General features: G+C 49.3%; 2 protein-coding genes across 7 annotated transcripts in view; one reads left to right on the top strand and one right to left on the bottom strand.

Moving 5' to 3' along the window:
- Positions 1 to 20845, top strand: part of LOC137334886 (uncharacterized) — a 90801-nt gene extending 69956 nt beyond the window's left edge. For 2 of the 3 annotated variants that reach the window (XM_067999943.1, XM_067999945.1), the window contains exon 2: positions 18359 to 20844. In XM_067999943.1, the coding sequence (XP_067856044.1) occupies positions 18448 to 20091 (1644 nt within the window). In that variant the 5' untranslated portion in view covers positions 18359 to 18447 and the 3' untranslated portion in view covers positions 20092 to 20844. Of the gene's footprint in view, positions 1 to 18358 lie in introns of all 3 variants that reach the window. The other variant, XM_067999944.1, reaches the window with a different exon arrangement.
- Positions 1 to 25070, bottom strand: part of tespa1 (thymocyte expressed, positive selection associated 1) — a 148587-nt gene that overhangs the window by 26335 nt on the left and 97182 nt on the right. For all 4 annotated transcript variants that reach the window (XM_067999949.1, XM_067999948.1, XM_067999947.1 and 1 more), the window contains 2 exons: positions 22124 to 22183; positions 8454 to 8493 (listed from right to left, as the gene is read on the bottom strand). In XM_067999949.1, coding sequence (XP_067856050.1) covers positions 8454 to 8493; positions 22124 to 22183 — 100 coding nt within the window. The remainder of the gene's footprint in view (positions 1 to 8453; positions 8494 to 22123; positions 22184 to 25070) is intronic.

Consider the following 25070-nt stretch of genomic DNA (forward strand, 5'->3'; position numbering starts at 1 on the left):
GGTCAGTGTTTGCACACAGAGAGGGTCAGTGTTTGCACACAGAGAGGGTCAGTGTTTGCACACAGGGAGGGTCAGTGTTTGCACACAGGGAGGGTCAGTGTTTGCACACAGGGAGGGTCAGTGTTTGCACACAGGGAGGGTCAGTGTTTGCACACAGGGAGGGTCAGTGTTTGCACACAGAGAGGGTCAGTGTTTGCACACAGGGAGGGTCAGTGTTTGCACACAGAGAGGGTCAGTGTTTGCACACAGGGAGGGTCAGTGTTTGCACACAGAGAGGGTCAGTGTTTGCACACAGGGAGGGTCAGTGTTTGCACACAGGGAGGGTCAGTGTTTGCACACAGGGAGGGTCAGTGTTTGCACACAGAGAGGGTCAGTGTTTGCACACAGGGAGGGTCAGTGTTTGCACACAGAGAGGGTCAGTGTTTACACACAGGGAGGGTCAGTGTTTGCACACAGAGAGGGTCAGTGTTTGCACACAGGGAGGGTCAGTGTTTGCACACAGAGAGGGTCAGTGTTTGCACACAGGGAGGGTCAGTGTTTGCACACAGAGAGGGTCAGTGTTTGCACACAGAGAGGGTCAGTGTTTGCACACAGGGAGGGTCAGTGTTTGCACACAGGGAGGGTCCGTGTTTGCACACAGGGATGGTCAGTGTTTGCACACAGGGAGGGTCCGTGTTTGCACACAGGGATGGTCAGTGTTTGCACACAGGGAGGGTCAGTGTTTGCACACAGAGAGGGTCAATGTTTGCACACAGGGAGGGTCAGTGTTTGCACACAGAGAGGGTCAGTGTTTGCACACAGAGAGGGTCAGTGTTTACACACAGGGAGGGTCAGTGTTTGCACACAGAGAGGGTCAGTGTTTGCACACAGGGAGGGTCAGTGTTTGCACACAGAGAGGGTCAGTGTTTGCACACAGAGAGGGTCAGTATTTACACACAGAGAGGGTCAGTGTTTGCACACGGGGAGGGTCAGTATTTACACACAGAGAGGGTCAGTGTTTGCACACAGAGAGGGTCAGTGTTTACACACAGGGAGCGTCAGTATTTGCACACAGGGAGGGTCAGTGTTTACACACAGAGAGGGTCAGTGTTTACACACAGAGAGGGTCAGTATTTGCACACAGGGAGGGTCAGTGTTTGCACACAGGGAGGGTCAGTGTTTGCACACAGGGAGGGTCAGTGTTTGCACACGGGGAGGGTCAGTGTTTACACACAGGGAGGGTCAGTATTTACACACAGAGAGGGTCAGTGTTTACACACAGAGAGGGTCAGTGTTTACACACAGGGAGGGTCAGTATTTACACACAGAGAGGGTCAGTGTTTACACACAGGGAGGGTCAGTGTTTGCACACAGAGAGGGTCAGTATTTACACACAGAGAGGGTCAGTGTTTACACACAGGGAGGGTCAGTGTTTGCACACAGAGAGGGTCAGTGTTTACACACAGAGAGGGTCAGTGTTTGCACACAGGGAGGGTCCGTGTTTGCACACAGGGATGGTCAGTGTTTGCACACAGGGAGGGTCAGTGTTTGCACACAGAGAGGGTCAGTGTTTGCACACAGGGAGGGTCAGTGTTTGCACACAGGGAGTGTCAGTGTTTGCACACAGGGAGGGTCAGTGTTTACACACAGAGAGGGTCAGTGTTTACACACAGGGAGGGTCAGTGTTTGCACACAGAGAGGGTCAGTGTTTGCACACAGGGAGGGTCCGTGTTTGCACACAGGGATGGTCAGTGTTTGCACACAGGGAGGGTCAGTGTTTGCACACAGAGAGGGTCAGTGTTTGCACACAGGGAGGGTCAGTGTTTGCACACAGGGAGGGTCAGTGTTTGCACACAGGGAGGGTCAGTGTTTACACACAGGGAGGGTCAGTGTTTGCACACAGGGAGGGTCAGTGTTTGCACACAGAGAGGGTCAGTGTTTACACACAGAGAGGGTCAGTGTTTGCACACAGGGAGGGTCAGTGTTTGCACACAGGGAGGGTCAGTGTTTGCACACAGGGAGGGTCAGTGTTTGCACACAGGGAGGGTCAGTGTTTGCACACGGGGAGGGTCAGTGTTTACACACAGGGAGGGTCAGTGTTTGCACACAGGGAGGGTCAGTGTTTGCACACAGGGAGGGTCAGTGTTTGCACACAGAGAGGGTCAGTGTTTACACACAGAGAGGGTCAGTGTTTGCACACAGAGAGGGTCAGTGTTTGCACACAGAGAGGGTCACTGTTTGCACACAGAGAGGGTCAGTGTTTGCACACAGGGAGGGTCAGTGTTTGCACACAGAGAGGGTCACTGTTTGCACACAGAGAGGGTCAGTGTTTGCACACAGGGAGGGTCAGTGTTTGCACACAGGGAGGGTCAGTGTTTGCACACAGGGAGGGTCAGTGTTTGCACACAGAGAGGGTCAGTGTTTACACACAGAGAGGGTCAGTGTTTGCACACAGGGAGGGTCAGTGTTTGCACACAGGGAGGGTCAGTGTTTGCACACAGGGAGGGTCAGTGTTTGCACACAGGGAGGGTCAGTGTTTGCACACGGGGAGGGTCAGTGTTTACACACAGGGAGGGTCAGTGTTTGCACACAGGGAGGGTCAGTGTTTGCACACAGGGAGGGTCAGTGTTTGCACACAGAGAGGGTCAGTGTTTACACACAGAGAGGGTCAGTGTTTGCACACAGGGAGGGTCAGTGTTTGCACACAGGGAGGGTCAGTGTTTGCACACGGGGAGGGTCAGTGTTTGCACACAGGGAGGGTCAGTGTTTGCACACAGAGAGGGTCAGTGTTTACACACAGAGAGGGTCAGTGTTTGCACACAGGGAGGGTCAGTGTTTGCACACAGGGAGGGTCAGTGTTTGCACACATGGAGAGGGTCAGTGTTTGCACACAGAGAGGGTCAGTGTTTACACACAGAGAGGGTCAGTGTTTGCACACAGGGAGGGTCAGTGTTTGCACACAGAGAGGGTCAGTATTTGCACAAAGAGAGGGTCAGTATTTGCACACAGGGAGGGTCAGTGTTTGCACACAGACAAGGTCACTGTTTGCACACAGGGAGGGTCAGTGTTTGCACACAGGGAGGGTCAGTGTTTGCACACAGACAGGGTCACTGTTTGCACACAGGGAGGGTCAGTGTTTGCACACAGGGAGGGTCAGTGTTTGCACACAGGGAGGGTCAGTGTTTGCACATGGAGAGGGTCAGTGTTTGCACATGGAGAGGGTCAGTGTTTGCACACAGAGAGGGTCAGTGTTTGCACACGGGGAGGGTCAGTGTTTGCACACAGGGAGGGTCAGTGTTTGCACACAAGGAGGGTCCGTGTTTGCACACAGGGAGGGTCAGTGTTTGCACACAGGGATGGTCATTGTTTGCACATGGAGAGGGTCAGTGTTTGCACACAGGGATGGTCAGTGTTTGCACACAGGGAGGGTCAGTGTTTGCACACAGGGAGGGTCAGTGTTTGCACACAGGGAGGGTCAGTGTTTACACACAGGGAGGGTCAGTGTTTGCACACAGGGAGGGTCAGTGTTTGCACACAGGGATGGTCAGTGTTTGCACACAGGGATGGTCAGTGTTTGCACATGGAGAGGGTCAGTGTTTGCACACAGAGAGGGTCCGTGTTTGCACACAGGGAGGGTCTGTGTTTGCACACAGGGATGGTCAGTGTTTGCACATGGAGAGGGTCAGTGTTTGCACACAGGGATGGTCAGTGTTTGCACACAGAGAGGGTCCGTGTTTGCACACAGGGAGGGTCAGTGTTTGCACACAGGGATGGTCAGTGTTTGCACATGGAGAGGGTCAGTGTTTGCACACAGGGATGGTCAGTGTTTGCACACAGAGAGGGTCAGTGTTTGCACACAGGGATGGTCAGTGTTTGCACACAGGGATGGTCAGTGTTTGCACATGGAGAGGGTCAGTGTTTGCACACAGAGAGGGTCCGTGTTTGCACACAGGGAGGGTCTGTGTTTGCACACAGGGATGGTCAGTGTTTGCACATGGAGAGGGTCAGTGTTTGCACACAGGGATGGTCAGTGTTTGCACACAGAGAGGGTCCGTGTTTGCACACAGGGAGGGTCCGTGTTTGCACACAGGGATGGTCAGTGTTTGCACATGGAGAGGGTCAGTGTTTGCACACAGAGAGGGTCCGTGTTTGCACACAGGGAGGGTCTGTGTTCGCACACAGGGATGGTCAGTGTTTGCACACAGAGAGGGTCACTGTTTGCACACAGGGAGGGTCAGTGTTTGCACACAGGGAGGGTCAGTGTTTGCACACAGAGAGGGTCAGTGTTTGCACACAGGGATGGTCAGTGTTTGCACACAGAGAGGGTCCGTGTTTGCACACAGGGAGGGTCCGTGTTTGCACACAGGGATGGTCAGTGTTTGCACCTGGAGAGGGTCAGTGTTTGCACACAGGGATAGTCAGTGTTTGCACACAGAGTGGGTCCGTGTTTGCACACAGGGAGGGTCCGTGTTTGCACACAGGGATGGTCAGTGTTTGCACACAGAGAGGGTCAGTGTTTGCACACAGGGATGGTCTGTGTTTGCACACAGAGAGGGTCCGTGTTTGCACACAGGGAGGGTCCGTGTTTGCACACAGGGATGGTCAGTGTTTGCACACAGAGAGGGTCAGTGTTTGCACACAGGGATGGTCAGTGTTTGCACACAGAGAGGGTCCGTGTTTGCACACAGGGAGTGTCCGTGTTTGCACACAGGAATGGTCAGTGTTTGCACATGGAGAGGGTCAGTGTTTGCACACAGAGAGGGTCCGTGTTTGCACACAGGGAGGGTCCGTGTTTGCACACAGGGATGGTCAGTGTTTGCACATGGAGAGGGTCAGTGTTTGCACACAGGGATGGTCAGTGTTTGCACACAGGGAGGGTCCGTGTTTGCACACAGGGAGGGTCCGTGTTTGCACACAGGGATGGTCAGTGTTTGCACACAGAGAGGGTCCGTGTTTGCACACAGGGAGGGTCCGTGTTTGCACACAGGGATGGTCAGTGTTTGCACATGGAGAGGGTCAGTGTTTGCACACAGAGAGGGTCAGTGTTTACACACAGAGAGGGTCAGTGTTTGCACACAGGGAGGGTCAGTGTTTGCACACAGGGAGGGTCAGTGTTTGCACACATGGAGAGGGTCAGTGTTTGCACACAGAGAGGGTCAGTGTTTACACACAGAGAGGGTCAGTGTTTGCACACAGGGAGGGTCAGTGTTTGCACACAGAGAGGGTCAGTATTTGCACAAAGAGAGGGTCAGTATTTGCACACAGGGAGGGTCAGTGTTTGCACACAGACAAGGTCACTGTTTGCACACAGGGAGGGTCAGTGTTTGCACACAGGGAGGGTCAGTGTTTGCACACAGACAGGGTCACTGTTTGCACACAGGGAGGGTCAGTGTTTGCACACAGGGAGGGTCACTGTTTGCACACAGGGAGGGTCAGTGTTTGCACACAGACAGGGTCACTGTTTGCACACAGGGAGGGTCAGTGTTTGCACACAGGGAGGGTCAGTGTTTGCACACAGGGAGGGTCAGTGTTTGCACATGGAGAGGGTCAGTGTTTGCACATGGAGAGGGTCAGTGTTTGCACACAGAGAGGGTCAGTGTTTGCACACGGGGAGGGTCAGTGTTTGCACACAGGGAGGGTCAGTGTTTGCACACAGGGAGGGTCCGTGTTTGCACACAGGGAGGGTCAGTGTTTGCACACAGGGATGGTCATTGTTTGCACATGGAGAGGGTCAGTGTTTGCACACAGGGATGGTCAGTGTTTGCACACAGGGAGGGTCAGTGTTTGCACACAGGGAGGGTCAGTGTTTGCACACAGGGAGGGTCAGTGTTTACACACAGGGAGGGTCAGTGTTTGCACACAGGGAGGGTCAGTGTTTGCACACAGGGATGGTCAGTGTTTGCACACAGGGATGGTCAGTGTTTGCACATGGAGAGGGTCAGTGTTTGCACACAGAGAGGGTCCGTGTTTGCACACAGGGAGGGTCTGTGTTTGCACACAGGGATGGTCAGTGTTTGCACATGGAGAGGGTCAGTGTTTGCACACAGGGATGGTCAGTGTTTGCACACAGAGAGGGTCCGTGCTTGCACACAGGGAGGGTCAGTGTTTGCACACAGGGATGGTCAGTGTTTGCACATGGAGAGGGTCAGTGTTTGCACACAGGGATGGTCAGTGTTTGCACACAGAGAGGGTCAGTGTTTGCACACAGGGATGGTCAGTGTTTGCACACAGGGATGGTCAGTGTTTGCACATGGAGAGGGTCAGTGTTTGCACACAGAGAGGGTCCGTGTTTGCACACAGGGAGGGTCTGTGTTTGCACACAGGGATGGTCAGTGTTTGCACATGGAGAGGGTCAGTGTTTGCACACAGGGATGGTCAGTGTTTGCACACAGAGAGGGTCCGTGTTTGCACACAGGGAGGGTCCGTGTTTGCACACAGGGATGGTCAGTGTTTGCACATGGAGAGGGTCAGTGTTTGCACACAGAGAGGGTCCGTGTTTGCACACAGGGAGGGTCTGTGTTCGCACACAGGGATGGTCAGTGTTTGCACACAGAGAGGGTCACTGTTTGCACACAGGGAGGGTCAGTGTTTGCACACAGGGAGGGTCAGTGTTTGCACACAGAGAGGGTCAGTGTTTGCACACAGGGATGGTCAGTGTTTGCACACAGAGAGGGTCCGTGTTTGCACACAGGGAGGGTCCGTGTTTGCACACAGGGATGGTCAGTGTTTGCACCTGGAGAGGGTCAGTGTTTGCACACAGGGATAGTCAGTGTTTGCACACAGAGTGGGTCCGTGTTTGCACACAGGGAGGGTCCGTGTTTGCACACAGGGATGGTCAGTGTTTGCACACAGAGAGGGTCAGTGTTTGCACACAGGGATGGTCTGTGTTTGCACACAGAGAGGGTCCGTGTTTGCACACAGGGAGGGTCCGTGTTTGCACACAGGGATGGTCAGTGTTTGCACACAGAGAGGGTCAGTGTTTGCACACAGGGATGGTCAGTGTTTGCACACAGAGAGGGTCCGTGTTTGCACACAGGGAGTGTCCGTGTTTGCACACAGGAATGGTCAGTGTTTGCACATGGAGAGGGTCAGTGTTTGCACACAGAGAGGGTCCGTGTTTGCACACAGGGAGGGTCCGTGTTTGCACACAGGGATGGTCAGTGTTTGCACATGGAGAGGGTCAGTGTTTGCACACAGGGATGGTCAGTGTTTGCACACAGGGAGGGTCCGTGTTTGCACACAGGGAGGGTCCGTGTTTGCACACAGGGATGGTCAGTGTTTGCACACAGAGAGGGTCCGTGTTTGCACACAGGGAGGGTCCGTGTTTGCACACAGGGATGGTCAGTGTTTGCACATGGAGAGGGTCAGAGTTTGCACACAGAGAGGGTCCGTGTTTGCACACAGGGAGGGTCCGTGTTTGCACACAGGGATGGTCAGTGTTTGCGCATGGAGAGGGTCAGTGTTTGCACACAGGGATGGTCAGTGTTTGCACACAGGGAGGGTCCGTGTTTGCACACAGGGAGGGTCCGTGTTTGCACACAGGGATGGTCAGTGTTTGCACACAGAGTGGGTCCTTGTTTGCACACAGGGAGGGTCCGTGTTTGCACACAGGGATGGTCAGTGTTTGCACATGGAGAGGGTCAGTGTTTGCACACAGGGATGGTCAGTGTTTGCACACAGGGATGGTCAGTGTTTGCACACAGAGAGGGTCAGTGTTTGCACACAGGGAGGGTCAGTGTTTGCACACAGGGAGGGTCAGTGTTTGCACACAGGGATGGTCAATGTTTGCACATGGAGAGGGTCAGTGTTTGCACACAGGGATGGTCAGTGTTTGCACACAGGGATGGTCAGTGTTTGCACACAGAGTGGGTCCGTGTTTGCACACAGGGAGGGTCCGTGTTTGCACACAGGGATGGTCAGTGTTTGCACATGGAGAGGGTCAGTGTTTGCACACACGGATGGTCAGTGTTTGCACACAGGGATGGTCAGTGTTTGCACACAGAGAAGGTCAGTTTTTGCACACAGGGATGGTCAGTGTTTGCACACAGGGAGGGTCCGTGTTTGCACACAGGGAGGGTCAGTGTTTGCACACAGGGAGGGTCCGTGTTTGCACACAGGGATGGTCAGTGTTTGCACATGGAGAGGGTCAGTGTTTGCACAAAGGCAGGATCACTGTTTGCACACAGATAATGATAGCACCTACGACAGTGCAGCACTCCCTCAGTACTGCACTGGTTCGTCAGCCTAGATTATGGGCTCGAGTCTCTGGAGTAGGACTTGAAATCAGGAATTTCTTACTCAGCGTCAAAAGTGCTGCCCACTGAGCCATGGCTGACACCTAATCACTGGGTTTCCCTGATGGCACTGTGATAATGGCACCACCTGGTACAGCATCGAGCCGTACCAAGGCCTCGGGGTCTATTGTCTGGTTTGTACAGAGTGAAATTAGGGAGAATGGAGCAGCCTGTACTTACCATGGTGTTATTGGCTGGGTCGGACTTTGTATCAGGATGGCTGGGGATGAAACAAATACAAAATCATTCACTCTTAGAGAAAAAGCATTTTTTCTGCCTGATTTGTGGAATTCCTGTCTTCCCACAGGTTCAGGAAAGTCTTGGATTGAGGGAGTCTCGTGGTTTGCGGCAGGTGGTCTAGATAATTGGCGTCTTCAATCGGTTTGTTTTGCTAGTTAACAGATTGATTTAGTTTTAACATCCTGGTTTGTGTCAGGTTCGAGTGGTAATATTGGTACTTAATCTCACACCATTACCCAATTATGGGCATTAATTACCTGGGCACACAGTTACCATCAAACTACACAGGTAGGCATCACACGAGCTGCCATGGGACCAGATTCATCAGAAGTTCAGAGATTGGCATCAGTTACTCACTATACAAGGACTGGCTCTAATGTTCCCATTATACAAAGCATTACATTTAATGGGTGAATAAATGACAGCCAGCATGGATTTATTAAAGGAAAATTGTGTTTGATAACTTAGTATCCTAGTAGGTACAGCACACGAGGAGGCCATTCCACCCATCGAGTCTCTGCCAGCTCTTTAAAAGAGTTATCCAATTAGTCCCATTCCCCTGCTATTTCCCCATAGCCCTATAATTTTTTTCCCTTCAAGTATTTATCCAATTCCCTTCTGAAAGTTATTATTGAATCTGCTTCCACCTTTCAGGCAGTGCGTTCCAGATCATTACAACTCACTGCGTAAAAATTGTTGCCTCATATCGCCTCTGACTTTTCTGCCAATCACCTTAAATCTGTGTCCTCTGGTTACCGACCCTTCTGCCACTGGAAACAGTTTCTCCTTATTTACTCTGTCAAAACCATTCATGATTTCAAACATCTCTAACCTTCTCTGTTCTAAGGAGAACACCCCCAGATTCTCCAGTCTCTCCACATAACTGAAGTCCCTCATCCCTGGTACCATTCTAGTAAATCTCTTCTGCACCCTCTCTAAGGCCTTGACATCCTGCCTAAAGTGTGGTGCCCAGAATTGAACACAATACTCCAGCTGGGGCCTAACCAGTGTTTTATAAAGGTTTAGCATAACTTCCTTGCTTTTGTACTCTATGCCTCTGTTAATAAAGCTCAGAATCCCATTTGTTTTTTTAACAGACTTCTCAACTTGTCCTGCCACCTTCAAAGATTTGTGTACATACACCCCCAGGTCTCTCTGTTCCTACACACCCTTTAAAATTGTATCATTTAGTTTATATTGCATCTCCTCATTCTTCCTTCTAAAATGTATCACTTCACACTTCTGTGTTAAATTTCATCTGCCATGTGTCTGCCCATTTCACCAGTCTGTCTATGTCCTCCTGAAGTCTGTTACTATCCTTCACATTTGTATCATCTGCAAACTATGAAATTATACCCTCTATATCCAAGTCCAGGTCGTGAATATATATCAAAAAGAGCAGTGGTCCTAATACTGACCCCTGTGGAACACCACTGTATACTTCCCTCCAGTCTGAAAAACGACCATTCACCACTACTCTCTGTGTATTCTGTCCCTTAGCTAATTTTGTATCCACGCTGACACTGTCCCTTTAATCCCATGGGCTTTAATTTTACTAACAAGTCTATTATGTGGTACTTTATCAAATGCCTTTTGAAAGTCCATATACACAACATCAACCACACTACCCTGATCAACCTTCTCCGTTACTTCTTCAAAAAACTCAATCAAGTTAGTCAAACATGATTTTCCTTTAACAAACCCATGCTTTTCCAAGTGCCAATTAATTTTGTCCTGGATTATTTGGGGAAAATTGGATAGGGCCTGTTTCTGGGCGGGGGTAGCAGGATCCACTATTACCCCGCGCCCAATGGCCCCTGCGCAGGCAGGATGAGACTTTTGTCGCACCTGAGGACTTATCTGCAGTCTGTATTGGAAATCAGCACTGAACGAGGATTCCATGCAATTCACAATTTCCACCAGCAGGGGCAGCTCCAGTCTCTTAAAGGCAGGCTGTCAGTTAGAAATCTCTTAAAGGTAACTGGTACCTGTTATTTGCTGAAAACAATAGTTTGGTGTCTGCACAGAGTCTGAACGGAGATCAGACATCGCACATGTAAAGCACAGATGCAGGTCCTATCCCTATGTTTACACACTGATGAGTTACATTAAAACATTAAATAAAGGTTGCGCACCACTAAATCCCACAACCTCCAATCTGCACACCAGACCTCACCAATCTGCCGATCTGAGTTGGTACCAGGCCTGAGAGAGTGCATGCACCAAGGTTCTCTGCTGATGCACCAGAGAACTTGGTGCAAGAGGTGGACAGAGGAGGGACATCCTATATCCGCAGTGGGGGGGGGGGGGTGCTGTTGGGAAGGTAAGAGGGTCTCCAGACTTATATCCAAAAGGCAGTGGGAGGCAGCGGGGGATGAAGTCAATGCCTGGAGCACAGCATCATGAACATGGATGCAGTGCAGGAAGAAGTTCAATGCTTTGACATGAGTGGTCAGGGTGAGTGAGGTCAACTGTCCAGTGGCGTCTCCCACCATGCACCACTGGCTGCATCCACTGCCCCACACACTACACCCCCCATCACCCACATACCAACAAACTCTTTCAATCAGTACTCAACTCTTCCAACCAGACGCTTCCTCTCACCCTCACACATTACCATTGCTTCAAGCTGCCCACCCAAAACTCACAGGCCACACACACTGCCAGCTATTCAACCATGACAGGCACATCACCCAGACACACGTCCCACTTGCTTGCAGGAGAAGGTGGCGCAGATCAGGAGGCAGCAAGTGGCAGTGGCATTTATCCCCTCGAGCCTGTTCCGCCATTCAATGAGATCATGGTGGAGCTGTGATCTAACTCCATATACCCGCCTTAGCCCCATATCCCTTAATACCCTTGGTTCACAGAAATCCATCAATCTCAGATTTAGAATTCACAATTGAGCGAGCATCAACTGCCGTTTGCAGAAGAGCGTTCCAAACTTCTCCCACCCTTTGCGTGTAGAAGCATTTCCTAACTCGCGATGCTGAGAACGTCATGGATAGCACGTTTAGTGAGATGGTCACACCGCAGGTAAAGGTTGTACAGGCAGGAAGTAATTGGGTGACCACCAGGCAGAGTAAGAAGAGCAGGCAGGCAGTGCAGGGGTCCCCTGTGGCCGTCCCCCTCTCAAACAAATATACCGCTTTGGATATTGTTGAGGGGGATGACTTATCAGGGGAAGGCAGCAGCAGCCAACTTCCTGGCACCAGGGGTAGCTCTGCTGCACAGGCTGGGAGGAAAAAGAGTGGAAGAGATATAGTGGTAGGGGATTCTATCGTAAGGGGAACAGACAGGCGTTTCTGTGGCCGTAAACGTGACTCCAGGATGGTTTGTTGCCTCCCTGGTGCCAGGGTCATGGATGTCACTGAGCGGCTACAGGGCATTCTCAAGGGGGAGGGTGAGCAGGCAGAGGTCGTGGTCCACATTGGGACCAACGACATAGGTAGGAAGAGAGATGAGGTCCTGCATCAAGAATTTAGGGAGCGAGGTAGCAGATTAAAGAGCAGGACCTCAAAGGTTGTAATCTCTGGATTACTCCCAGTGCCACGGGCTAGTGAGTATAGAAATAGGAGGATAGAACAGATGAATGCGTGGCTAAAGAGTTGGTGCAGGAGGGAGGGTTTCAGTTTCCTGGATCACTGGGCCTGCTTCTGGGGAAGGTGGGACTTGTACAAGTCGGACGGGTTGCACCTGAACCAGAGCGGGACAAATATCCTTGCGGGGAGGTTTGCAAGCACTGTTGGGGGGGGTTTAAACTAACTTGGCAGGGGGATGGGATACAGAGTGGAGCTACAATAGGGGGTGATGTGCAGCCAAATATAGAGAAAAAAACAAGTCAACTTGGAAGACAGGGCAAATATGTGAGGGCAAGGCTGGATGGCATCTATTTTAATGCAAGGAGTCTTGCGAATAAGGTGGATGAACTGAAGGTGTTGATAAACACATGGGAGTATGACATTGTTGCTGTCACAGAGACATGGTTGAGGGAGGGGCAAGACTGGCAGCTCAATATTCCGGGGTACAGAATCTTCAGGCGAGACAGAGGGGGAGGTATAAGAGGAGGGGGGGTCGCAATATTAATTAAAGAATCAATTACTGCCATAAGGAGGGATGATATATTAGCAGGTTCCTCTAATGAGGCCATATGGGTGGAGCTTAAAAACAAAAAGGGGGCAAGCACTTTGATGGGAGTGTACTATAGACCCCCAAACAGTCAGGGGGAGATAGAGGAACAGATATGTAGGCAAATCTCAGAAAATTGTGCAAATAATAGGGTAATAATAGTGGGGGATTTCAACTTCCCCAATATTAACTGGGATACTCAGAGTGTAAAAGGCTTAGAGGGTACAAAATTCTTAACGTGCATCCAGGAGAGCTTTTTGAGCCAGCATGTAGAAAGTCCGACAAGAGAGGGGGCGGTACTGGACCTAATTCTAGGGAATGTGGCCGGCCAAGTGGAAGAAGTGCTAGTAGGTGAGCACTTTGGTGAGAGTGACCATAATTCGGTGAGATTTAAGGTGGTCATGGAAAAGGACAGGGAGGGGCCGGAAATAAAGGTTCTAAATTGGGGGAAGGCCGATTTTAATAGGATAAGGCAGGATCTGGCCAAAATGGACTGGGATCAGCTGCTTGTAGGAAAATCCGCATCGGAGCAATGGGAGTCTTTCAGAAGGGAGATTGAGACCATACAATGGCAACATGTTCCCGTAAAGGTCAAGGGTGGTTCCAAGAACTCCAGGGAACCTTGGATGTCAGGGGATATACGAAAATGGATTAGGAAAAAAAGGAGGGCTTTTGGCAGATACAAAAGGCTAAAGACGGAGGAAGCCCTAGAGGAGTACAAAAAGTGCAGGGGGATACTTAAAAAAGAAATTAGGAGATCAAGGAGGGGCCATGAAATAACACTGGCGAGCAAAATAAAGGAAATCCTAAGATGTTTTATAAGTATATTAAGGGTAAGAGGATGACTAGGGAAAAAATAGGGCCCATTAGGGACAAAAATGGCAATCTGTGTGTGGAGCCGGCAGATGTAGGAGGGGTTCTAAATGAATTTTTTGCATCTGTTTTCACTATGGAGAAGGACGATGTAGACATAGAAATACGGCAGGGGGACTGTGATATACTCAAACATATTAACATCGAGCGGGAGGAGGTATTGGCGGTTTTAGCAGGCCTAAAAATGGATAAATCCCCAGGCCCGGACGAAATGTATCCCAGGCTACTGTGTGAGGCAAAGGAGGAGATTGCGGGGGCTCTGACACATATATTCAGAACCTCTCTGGCCACAGGGGATGTGCCAGAGGACTGGAGAACCGCTAATGTAGTACCATTATTCAAGAAGGGGAGTAGGGAAAAACCGGGGAACGATAGGCCAGTGAGCCTAACATCAGTGGTAGGAAAATTATTGGAAAAAATTCTGAAGGACAAAATTAGTCTCCACTTGGAGAAGCAAGGATTAATCAGGGATAGTCAACATGGCTTTGTCAAGGGAAGATCATGTCTGACTAATTTGATTGAATTTTTTGAGGGGGTGACTAGGCGTGTGGATGAGGGTAACGCAGTGGATGTGGTATACATGGATTTCAGTAAGGCCTTCGATAAAGTCCCCCACAGGAGACTGGTCAAGAAGGTACGAGCCCATGGAATCCAGGGTGCCTTGGCACTTTGGATACAAAACTGGCTTAGTGGCAGAAGGCAGAGGGTGATGGTCGAAGGTTGTTTTTGTGACTGGAAGCCTGTGGCCAGTGGGGTACCACAGGGATCGGTGCTGGGTCCCTTGCTGTTTGTGGTCTACATTAATGACTTGGATATGAATGTAAAAGGTATGATCAGTAAGTTCGCTGATGATACAAAAATTGGTAGGGTGGTAAATAGCGAGGAGGATAGCCTCAGTCTGCAGGACGATATAGATGGGTTGGTCAGATGGGCGGAACAGTGGCAAATGGAATTTAACCCGGAAAAGTGCGAGGTGATGCACTTTGGAGGGACTAACAAGGCAAGGGAATACACAATGAATGGGAGGACACTAGGCAAGACAGAGGGTCAGAGGGATCTTGGTGTGCAAGTTCACAGATCCCTGAAGGCGGCGGAACAGGTAGATAAGGTGGTAAAGAAGGCATATGGGATACTTGCCTTTATTAGCCGAGGCATAGAATATAAGAGCAAGGAGGTTATGATGGAGCTGTATAAAACACTGGTTAGACCACAGCTGGAGTACTGTGTGCAGTTCTGGTCGCCACACTACAGGAAGGATGTGATCGCTTTGGAGAGGGTGCAGAGGAGATTCACCAGGATGTTACCAGGGCTGGAGCGCTTCAGCTATGAAGAGAGACTGGGAAGATTGGGTTTGTTTTCCTTGGAGCAGAGGAGGCTGAGGGGGGACATGATTGAGGTGTACAAAATTATGAGGGGCACAGATAGGATGGATACTAAGGAGCTTTTTCCCTTCGTTGAGGGTTCTATAACAAGGGGACATAGATTCAAGGTAAAAGGCCGGAGGTTTAGAGGGGATTTGAGAAAGAACTTTTTCACCCAGAGGGTGGTTGGAGTCTGGAACTCACTGCCTGAAAGGGTTGTGGAGGCAGGAACCCTCACAACATTCAAGAAGCATTTGGATGAGCACTTGAAATGCCATAGCATACAAGGCTACGGACCAAATGCTGGAATATGGGATTAGAGTAGACAGGGCTGATGGCCGGCGCGGACACGATGGGCCGAAGGGCCTCTATCCATGCTGTATAACTCTATGACTCTATAACTTCACTCCTGCACGTCCTGGCTCTAAATGTGAGACTATTTCCCCTAGTCCTAGTATTCAAGTATAGGAGACCTCCAAAAACAGTTACAAATGTCTCGGCAGCCAGAAGCAATAATCCAGCCACTAACCTGTAAATCCTGCCTGGTCCTTTTAAATAGCGGTGGTGGGGGATCCTCCAGGCACTCTAAGACACGTTCAGATGGTCGGGGTTAAGACTGTGCGTTGAGTTGAGCGTTGACTCCATTTTGGAACTTTATCACTTTAAATCAGCGTTGCACACTGATTGTATCCATTTTCTCCCTACTTTACATGATTCCAACGTTCGTTATTGCACCTGCGCAAACTCCTACACCAAGATAGCGTCCGGCGCACGGCGAAGTGGAAACGAGCGTGTGCAGCCAAGATGCCATCTTGGCACTTCGGGAGGCTGAGTAGCGCCGAAACAACGGCACGACATGGCCCAATTTAGCGCCCACTGTCTCTAAAAGTTTCCCCACCACCGATGTTAGGCGAACTGGCCTGTAATTGCCGGGTTTATCCCTCTCCCCTTTTTTGAACAGGGGTGTAACATTTGCAATCCTCCAGTCCTCCAGTACCACTCCCGTATCTAAGGTGGATTGGAAGATTGTGGCCAGAGCCTCCGCAATTTCCACCCTTCTCTTCCCTCAGTAACCGAGGATGTATCCCATCTGGACCGGGTGACTTTTCTACTGCCAATCTTTTAAGTACCTCCTCTTTATCTATTTTTATCCTCTCCAATATCGCTCCTACCTCCTCCTTTACTGCTACAATGGCAGCATCCTCTTCTCTAGTGAAGACCAATGTGAAGTATTCATTTAGTAACTCAGCCATGCCCTCTGCCTCCACAAAGTGATCTTTTTTGTCCCTAATTGGTCTTGATTGAGTTCTTTGATGAAGTAACGGAGAGGGTTGATGAGGGTAGTGTGGTTGATGTGGTGTATATGGACTTTCAAAAGGCATTTGATAAAGTACCACATAATAGACTTGTTAGCAAAATTAAAGCCCATGGGATTAAAGGGACAGTGACAGTGTGGATACAAAATTGGTTGAGAGACAGAAATTGAGAGTAATGGTGAACGGTTGTTTTTCAGACTGGAGGGAAGTATACAGTGGTGTTCCCCAGGGGTCAGTATTAGGACCACGGCTCTTTTTGATATATATTAATGAGCTGGACTTTGGTATAGAGGGGATAATTTCAAAGTTTGCAGATGACACAAAACTTGGAAATGTAGTGAACAATGAGGAGGATAATAAGTGACTTCAGGAGGATATAGACAGACTGATGAAATGGGAGACACATGGCAGATGAAATTTATTTTGGTATGAAGAATGAGGAGAGACAGTGTTCACGAAATGGTACAATTTTAAAGGGAGTGCAGAGAGACCTGGGCTTGGGGGGTGTAGACAAATCTTTGAAGGTGGCAGGACAAGTTGAGAAGGCTGTTTAAAAAGCATACGGGATCCATGGCATTATAAATGGAGGCTTAGAGTACAAAAGCAAGGAAGTTATGCTAATCCTTTATAAAGCACTGGTTAGGCCCCAGCTGGAGTATTGTGTTCAATTCTGGGCACTACATTTTAGAAAAGATATTAAGGCCTTAGAGAGGGTGCAGGAGAGATTTACTAGAATGGTGCCAGGGATGAGGGACTTCAGTTACGTGGATAGAAACATAGAAACATAGAAAATAGGAGCAAGAGTAGGCCATTCGGCCCTTCGGGCCTGCTCCGCTATTCAATATGATCATGGCTGATCGTCTAACTCAGTAGCCTGTTCCCGCTTTTTCCCCATATCCCTTGATCCCTTTAGTATTAAGAAATATATCTATCTCCTTCTTGAATACATTTAATGACTTGGCCTCCACTGCCTTCTGTGATAGAGAATTCCACAGGTTCAACACACTCTGAATCATAGAATCATAGAAGTTACAACATGGAAACAGGCCCTTCGGCCCAACATGTCCATGTCGCCCAGTTTATACCACTGAGCTAGTCCCAATTGCCTGCACTTGGCCCATATCCCTCTATACCCATCTTACCCATGTAACTGTCCAAATGCTTTTTAAAAGACAAAATTGTACCCGCCTCTACTACTGCCTCTGGCAGCTCGTTCCAGACACTCACCACCCTTTGAGTGAAAAAATTGCCCCTCTGGACCCTTTTGTATCTCTCCCCTCTCACCTTAAATCTATGTCCCCTCGTTATAGACTCCCCTACCTTTGGGAAAAGATTTTGACAATCTACCTTATCTATGCCCCTCATTATTTTATAGACTTCTATAAGATCACCCCTTAACCTCCTACTCTCCAGGGAAAAAAGTCCCAGTCTATCTAACCTTTCCCTATAAGTCAAACCATCAAGTCCCGGTAGCATCCTAGTAAATCTTTTCTGCACTCTTTCTAGTTTAATAATATCCTTTCTATAGTAGGGTGACCAGAACTGTACACAGTATTCCAAGTGTGGCCTTACTAATGTCTTGTACAACTTCAACAAGACATCCCAACTCCTGTATTCAATGTTCTGACCAATGAAACCAAGCATGCCGAATGCCTTCTTCACCACCCTATCCACCTGTGACTCTACTTTCAAGGAGCTATGAACCTGTACTCCTAGATCTCTTTGTTCTATAACTCTCCCCAACGCCCTACCATTAACGGAGTAGGTCCTGGTCTGATTCGATCTACCAAAATGCATCACCTCACATTTATCTAAATTAAACTCCATCTGCCATTCATCGGCCCACTGGCCCAATTTATCAAGATCCCGTTGCAATCCTAGATAACCTTCTTCACTGTCCACAATGCCACCAATCTTGGTGTCATCTGCAAACTTACTAACCATGCCTCCTAAATTCTCATCCAAATCATTAATATAAATAACAAATAACAGCGGACCCAGCACCGATCCCTGAGGCACACCGTTAGTCACAGGCCTCCAGTCTGAAAAACAACCCTCTACAACCACCCTCTGTCTTCTGTCGTCAATCCAATTTTGTATCCAATTGGCTACCTCACCTTGGATCCCGTGAGATTTAACCTTACGTAACAACCTACCATGCGTACAGGGAACCCCCAGCTTCTGTCGGACACTACAGACTTCCTACAAAAACTCAGCTCCCACAGACCAGTTGAACCAGGAACACTTCTCACCACGATGGACGTCTCGGCACTCTACACCAGTATCCCCCACGATGACGGCATCGCTGCAACGGCCTCAGTACTCAACACCAACAACAGCCAATCTCCAGACGCCATCCTACAACACATTCGCTTCATCCTGGATCACAATGTCTTCACCTTCGATAACCAGTTCTTTACCCAAACACACGGAACAGCCATGGGGACCAAATTCGCACCCCAATACGCCAACATTTTCATGCACAAGTTCGAGCACGACTTCTTCACTACACAGGACCTCCAACCAACGTTATACACCAGATACATCGACGACATTTTCTGCCTATGGACCCACAGCGAAGAATCACTGAAGAGACTACACGATAACATCAACATGTTCCATCCCACCATCAAACTCACCATGGACTACTCCTCAGAATCAGTTTCTTTCTCGGACACACGAATCTCCATCAAAGACGGGCACCTCAGCACCTCACTCTACCGCAAGCCCACGGACAACCTCACGATGCTCCACTTTTCCAGCTTCCACCCCAACCACGTCAAAGAGGCCATCCCCTATGGACAGGCCCTACGAATACACAGGATCTGCTCAGACGAGGAGGAACGCGATGGACACCTACAGACGCTGAAAGATGCCCTCGTAAGAACGGGATATGACGCTCGACTTGTCGATCGACAGTTCCGACGAGCCACAGCGAAGAATCGCATAGACCTCCTCAGAAGACAAACACGGGACGCAACCAACAGAGTACCCTTCGTCGTCCAGTACTTTCCCGGAGCGGAGAAACTCCACCATGTTCTCCGCAGCCTTCAACATGTCATCGATGACGACGAACACCTCGCTAAGGCCATCCCCACGCCTCCACTACTCGCCTTTAAACAGCCACCCAACCTCAAACAGACCATCGTTCGCAGCAAGTTACCCAGTTTTCAGGCGAACAGCGTCCATGACACCACACAACCCTGCCACGGTAACCTCTGCAAGACAACCACAATGAATGGGAGGACCCTAGGCAAGACAGAGGGTCAGAGGGATCTTGGTGTGCAAGTTCACAGATCACTGAAGGCGGCGGAACAGGTAGATAAGGTGGTAAAGAAGGCATATGGGATACTTGCCTTTATTAGCCGAGGCATAGAATATAAGAGCAAGGAGGTTATGATGGAGCTGTATAGAACACTGGTTAGGCCACAGCTGGAGTACTGTGTGCAGTTCTGGTCGCCGCACTACAGGAAGGATGTGATCGCTTTGGAGAGGGTGCAGAGGAGATTCACCAGGATGTTACCAGGGCTGGAGCGCTTCAGCTATGAAGAGAAACTGGGAAGATTGGGTTTGTTTTCCTTGGAGCAGAGGAGGCTGAGGGGGGACATGATTGAGGTGTACAAAATTATGAGGGGCACAGATAGGATGGATACTAAGGAGCTTTTTCCCTTCGTTGAGGGTACTATAACAAGGGGACATAGATTCAAGGTAAAAGGCGGGAGGTTTAGAGGAGATTTGAGAAAGAACTTTTTCACCCAGAGGGTGGTTGGAGTCTGGAACTCACTGCCTGAAAGGGTTGTGGAGGCAGGAACCCTCACAACATTCAAGAAGCATTTGGATGAGCACTTGAAATGCCATAGCATACAAGGCTACGGACCAAATGCTGGAATATGGGATTAGAGTAGACAGGGCTGATGGCCGGCGCGGACACGATGGGCCGAAGGGCCTCTATCCGTGCTGTATAACTCTATGACTCTATGACATGCCAGATCATCGACACGGATACCACCATCACACGAGAGGACACCACCCACCAGGTACCTGGTTCATACTCCTGTGACTCGGCCAACGTTGTCTACCTCATACGTTGCAGGAAAGGATGCCCCGGAGCATGGTACATTGGCGAGACCATGCAGACACTGCGACAACGGATGAACGGACACCGCGCAACAATCGCCAGACAGGAGGGTTCCCTCCCAGTTGGGGAACACTTTAGCAGTCAAGGACATTCAGCCACCGATCTTCGGGTAAGCGTTCTCCAAGGCGGCCTTCGAGACACACGACAACGCAAAATCGTCGAGCAGAAGTTGATAGCCAAGTTCCGCACCCATGAGGACAGCCTCAACTGGGATCTTGGGTTCATGTCACGCTACACGTAACCCCACCAGCAAAAAGGGGGAAAAAAATTATGTTTTTAATATTCTCTCTCTCTCTCTCTGCCATTTGGGTTTCTTTCTGTCTGTCTGTGTAATTGACACAATGTATATCCAGTGTACTGGGACGTGCTGTTCTCCGTGACTGGCCTGTTTGAATAACAACGACACCTTTTGATTGGTGTGATGCTGTCCCAGCCTAGTATAAGATATGCGATTTGAGAACCTTTTCACTCATTCACCTGACGAAGGGGATAATCTCCGAAAGCTTGTGATTTTAAAATAAATTTGTTGGACTATAACCTGGTGTTGTAAGATTCCTTACATTTGTCCACCCCAGTCCATCACCGGCATCTCCACATCATGGCTAGTGAATGTCGGCCTAGTCGACCCAATCTCTCCTCATACGTCAGTCCTGCCATCCCAGGAATCAGTCTGGTAAACCTTTGTTGCACTCCCTCCATGGCAAGGACATCCTTCCTCAGATAGGGAGACCAAAACTGCACACAATACTCCAGATGTGGTCTCACCAAGGCTCTGTACAACTGCAGTAAGACATCCCTGCTCCTGTACTCAAATCCTCTTGCAATGAAGGCCAACATACCATTCGCCTTCCTAACTGCTTGCTGCACCTGAATGCTCGCTTTCAGCGACTGGTGTACACGGACACCCTGGTCTCCCCTTTACCCAATCTATCACTATTCAGATAATAATCTGCCTTTCTATTTTTACAACCAAAGTGGATAACCTCACATTTATCCACGTTATACATCTGCCATGTTCTTGCCCACTCACCCAACTTGTCTAAATCACATTGGAGCCTCTTTGCATCCTCCTCACAGCTCACATTCCACCCCAGCTTTGTGTCGTCTGCAAACTTGGAAATGTTACAATGTGGATAGAATGGAGAATCTGGGGTTGTTCTCCTTACAGCAGAGAAGGTTAAGGGGAGATTAGATAGAGTTGTTCAAAATCATAAAGATTTGACAGAGTAAATAAGGAGAAACTGTTTCCAGTGGCAGAAGGGTCAGTAACCAGAGGACACAGATTTAAGGTGATCGGCAAAAGAGCCAGAGGTGACATGAGGGAATATTTTTTTACGCAGCGAGTTGTAATGATCTGGAATGCGCTGCCTGAAAGGGCGGTGGAAGCAGATTCAATAACTTTCAAAAGCGAATTGGGTAAATACTTGAAGGGAAAAAATTTACAAGGCTATGGGGAAAGAGCGTGGGAATGGGACTAATTGGAAAGCTTTTTCAAAGAGCTCATACAGGCATGATGGGCCAAATGTCCTCCTTCCATGCTATATCATTCCATGATCCTTTGATTCTATAACACAAAGATTGGAAATGTAGTAAACATCAGTTCCCTATTGTGCAAGGACTGATTAAAGGAATAATGTGCATGGCTATAGGGAAAGAGCAGGGGAATGGGACTAATTGAATAGTGTTTTAAAGAGATGGCACAGGCATGATGGGCCAAATGGCCTCCTCCTGTGCTATACATTTCTATAATTCTGTAAGTTAGTTCCTCCAGCGAAAATGCAAGTGCCCACTTACCCTCAGCTCCCAGACTCAGGTCATCCTCAAAACTGTTCACAGCTCTCAAACCAGGACCACCTGTAGGAACAGCAGGCAGAGACTTTCAGTAGAGACAGGAGATATGATCAGCACTCAGAGAGCGTGGCTGTGGCAGAGGGAATGGGATTAGGGGAAACATCCTCTGTTATAAGTGTCACAACAACATCAACATTCAAAATACAGAGAGCTAATACACATAACCGCATTATAGTAATACACGATTTATCCAGGAGTAACAGCAATTACTGATTAAGTACCTACATAGATTGTGCAGCACAGAAACAGGCCCTTCGGCCCAACTGGTCTATACCAGTATTTATGCTCCACACGAGCCTCCTCCCTCCCTACTTCATCTCACCCTATCAGCATATCCTTCTATTCCTCTCTCCCTCATGTGTTTATCTAACTTCCCCTTAAATGTATCTATGCTGATCACCTCAACTACTCCTTGTGGTATCGAGTTCCACATTCTCACCACTCTCTGGGTAAAGAAGTTTCTCCTGAATTCCCTATTGGATTTATGAGTGACTATCTTATAATTATCGCCCCTAGTTCTGGTCCCTCCCGCTAGCGGAAACATTTTCTCTACATCTACCCTATCAAACCCCGTCATAATCTTAAAGATCTTTATCAGGTCACTCCTCAGTCTTCTCTTTTCTAGAGTAAAGAGCCCCAGCCTGTTCAGCCTTTCCTGATAAGTTTAACCTCTCAGTTCTGGTGTCATCCTCGTGAATCTTTCTTGCACCATCTCTAGTTCTGGTCTCCATATTTTTATAATATGGAGACCAGAACTGTGCACAGTGCTCCAAGTGTGGTCTAACCAAGGTTCTTCACAAGTTTAACATAACTTCCCTGCTTTTCAATTCTATCCCTCTAGAAATCAACCCCACGCTTGGTTTGCCTTTTTTATGGTCTTATTAACCTGCGTCGCTACTTTTAGTGATTTGTGTATCTGTACCCCCAGATCCCTCTGCTCCTCTACCCCATTTAGACTCTTATTATCCAAGCAATATAGTAACAGCAGTTACTGACCCAGTATCTACTCCCAGTATCCAGGAGTAACAGCAGCTACTGACCCAGTATCTACCCTCAGTATCCAGGAGTAACAGCAGCTACTGACCCAGTATCTACCCCCAGTATCCAGGAGTAACAGCAGCTACTGACCCAGTATCTACCCTCAGTATCCAGGAGTAACAGCAGCTACTGACCCAGTATCTACCCTCAGTATCCAGGAGTAACAGCAGCTACTGACCCAGTATCTACCCCCAGTATCCAGGAGTAACAGCAGCTACTGACCCAGTATCTACCCTCAGTATCCAGGAGTAACAGCAGCTACTGACCCAGTATCTACCCTCAGTATCCAGGAGTAACAGCAGCTACTGACCCAGTATCTACCCCCAGTATCCAGGAGTAACAGCAGCTACTGACCCAGTATCTACCCTCAGTATCCAGGAGTAACAGCAGCTACTGACCCAGTATCTACCCTCAGTATCCAGGAGTAACAGCAGTTACTGATCCAGTATCTACGAGTAACATCAACTACTGATATAGTAACTACTCCCTGTATCCAGGAGTAACAGCAGCTATTACCTCAACAGCAGGAAGTAGAGGAGCAAATTACAGAAAGATACAAGAACTACAGAGTAGTGATAATGGGGGACTTCAATTATCCCAATACAGACTGGACAGTAACAGTGTAAAGGGTAAAGAAGGGGAGAATTCTTTAAATGTGTTCAAGAGAAGTTTCTTGATCAGTGTGTTTCCAGCCCAATGGGGGAGGAAGCAGTGCTGGATCTAGTTCTGGGGAATGAAGTGGGGCAAATGGAGCATGTTTCAGTGGGGGAGCATTTGGGGAACAGTGATCACAATATCATCAGGATTAGAATAGTTATGGAAAAGGACAAGCAACAATCAAATGTGAAAATACTTAACTGGAGGAGGGCAAATTTCAGTGAGTTAAAAAGGGTTCTTACTTTCCACCCAAAACTCTGCTGTGCAAACATATTTACCTACTTTGCGGACCCCCTCAAACTCACACCGTCAGGATGGGGGGAGCGCCATGGCTGCATTCACCACTTCATCCGAGGATGAGCAACATCACCAGCCTCGCCAGGCACGGTGTCCACCTCCGCCACGTGGAGCTCCACAACACAGTGCTGCACCACAGGCACCTGCACAAGAGCACAGAGGGCAACAACAGAGAGAGCGACGTCGCAGGAGGCACTACCCTCGCCTCAGGGTCTACAGACCGAGGCTCAGCTTCCTGGACCTCTCTGAGGAGCAGTGCATACGGAGGCTCAGAGTCAGTCGCCAGGTAGTCGCAGACATCTGCAGCCTCCTTCATGCCGAGCTGCTCCCGGCTGGCCCGAGCAGCATCTCTCTACCTGTCGCTGTCAAAGTCACCACTGCCCTCAACTTCTTCACCTCCGGATCATTCCAGGGTGCCACCGGGGACATCGCCGGGGTCTCTCAGTCACCTGCACACAGGTGCATAAGGCAGGTCACCGACGGCTTGTTTCGCAGGGCCTCACACTATATCAACTTCCCCATAGACGACCTCAGCCAGACGGAGAGGGCAGTGGGATTCCACTCTGTGTCTGGCTTCCCACAGGTGCAGGGTGTAATTGATTGCACCCATATTTTTTTTTTTTTTATTCGTTCACGGGATGTGGGCGTCGCTGGCAAGGCCGGCATTTATTGCCCATCCCTAATTGCCCTCGAGAAGGTGGTGGTGAGCCGCCTTCTTGAACCGCTGCAGTCCGTGTGGTGACGGTTCTCCCACAGTGCTGTTAGGAAGGGAGTTCCAGGATTTTGACCCAGTGACGATGAAGGAACGGCGATATATTTCCAAGTCGGGATGGTGTGTGACTTGGAGGGGAACGTGCAGGTGGTGGTGTTCCCATGCGCCTGCTGCTCTTGTCCTTCT

This window comes from Heptranchias perlo, chromosome 18 (assembly GCF_035084215.1).
Source record: "Heptranchias perlo isolate sHepPer1 chromosome 18, sHepPer1.hap1, whole genome shotgun sequence".
Classification (NCBI taxonomy): domain Eukaryota; kingdom Metazoa; phylum Chordata; class Chondrichthyes; order Hexanchiformes; family Hexanchidae; genus Heptranchias; species Heptranchias perlo.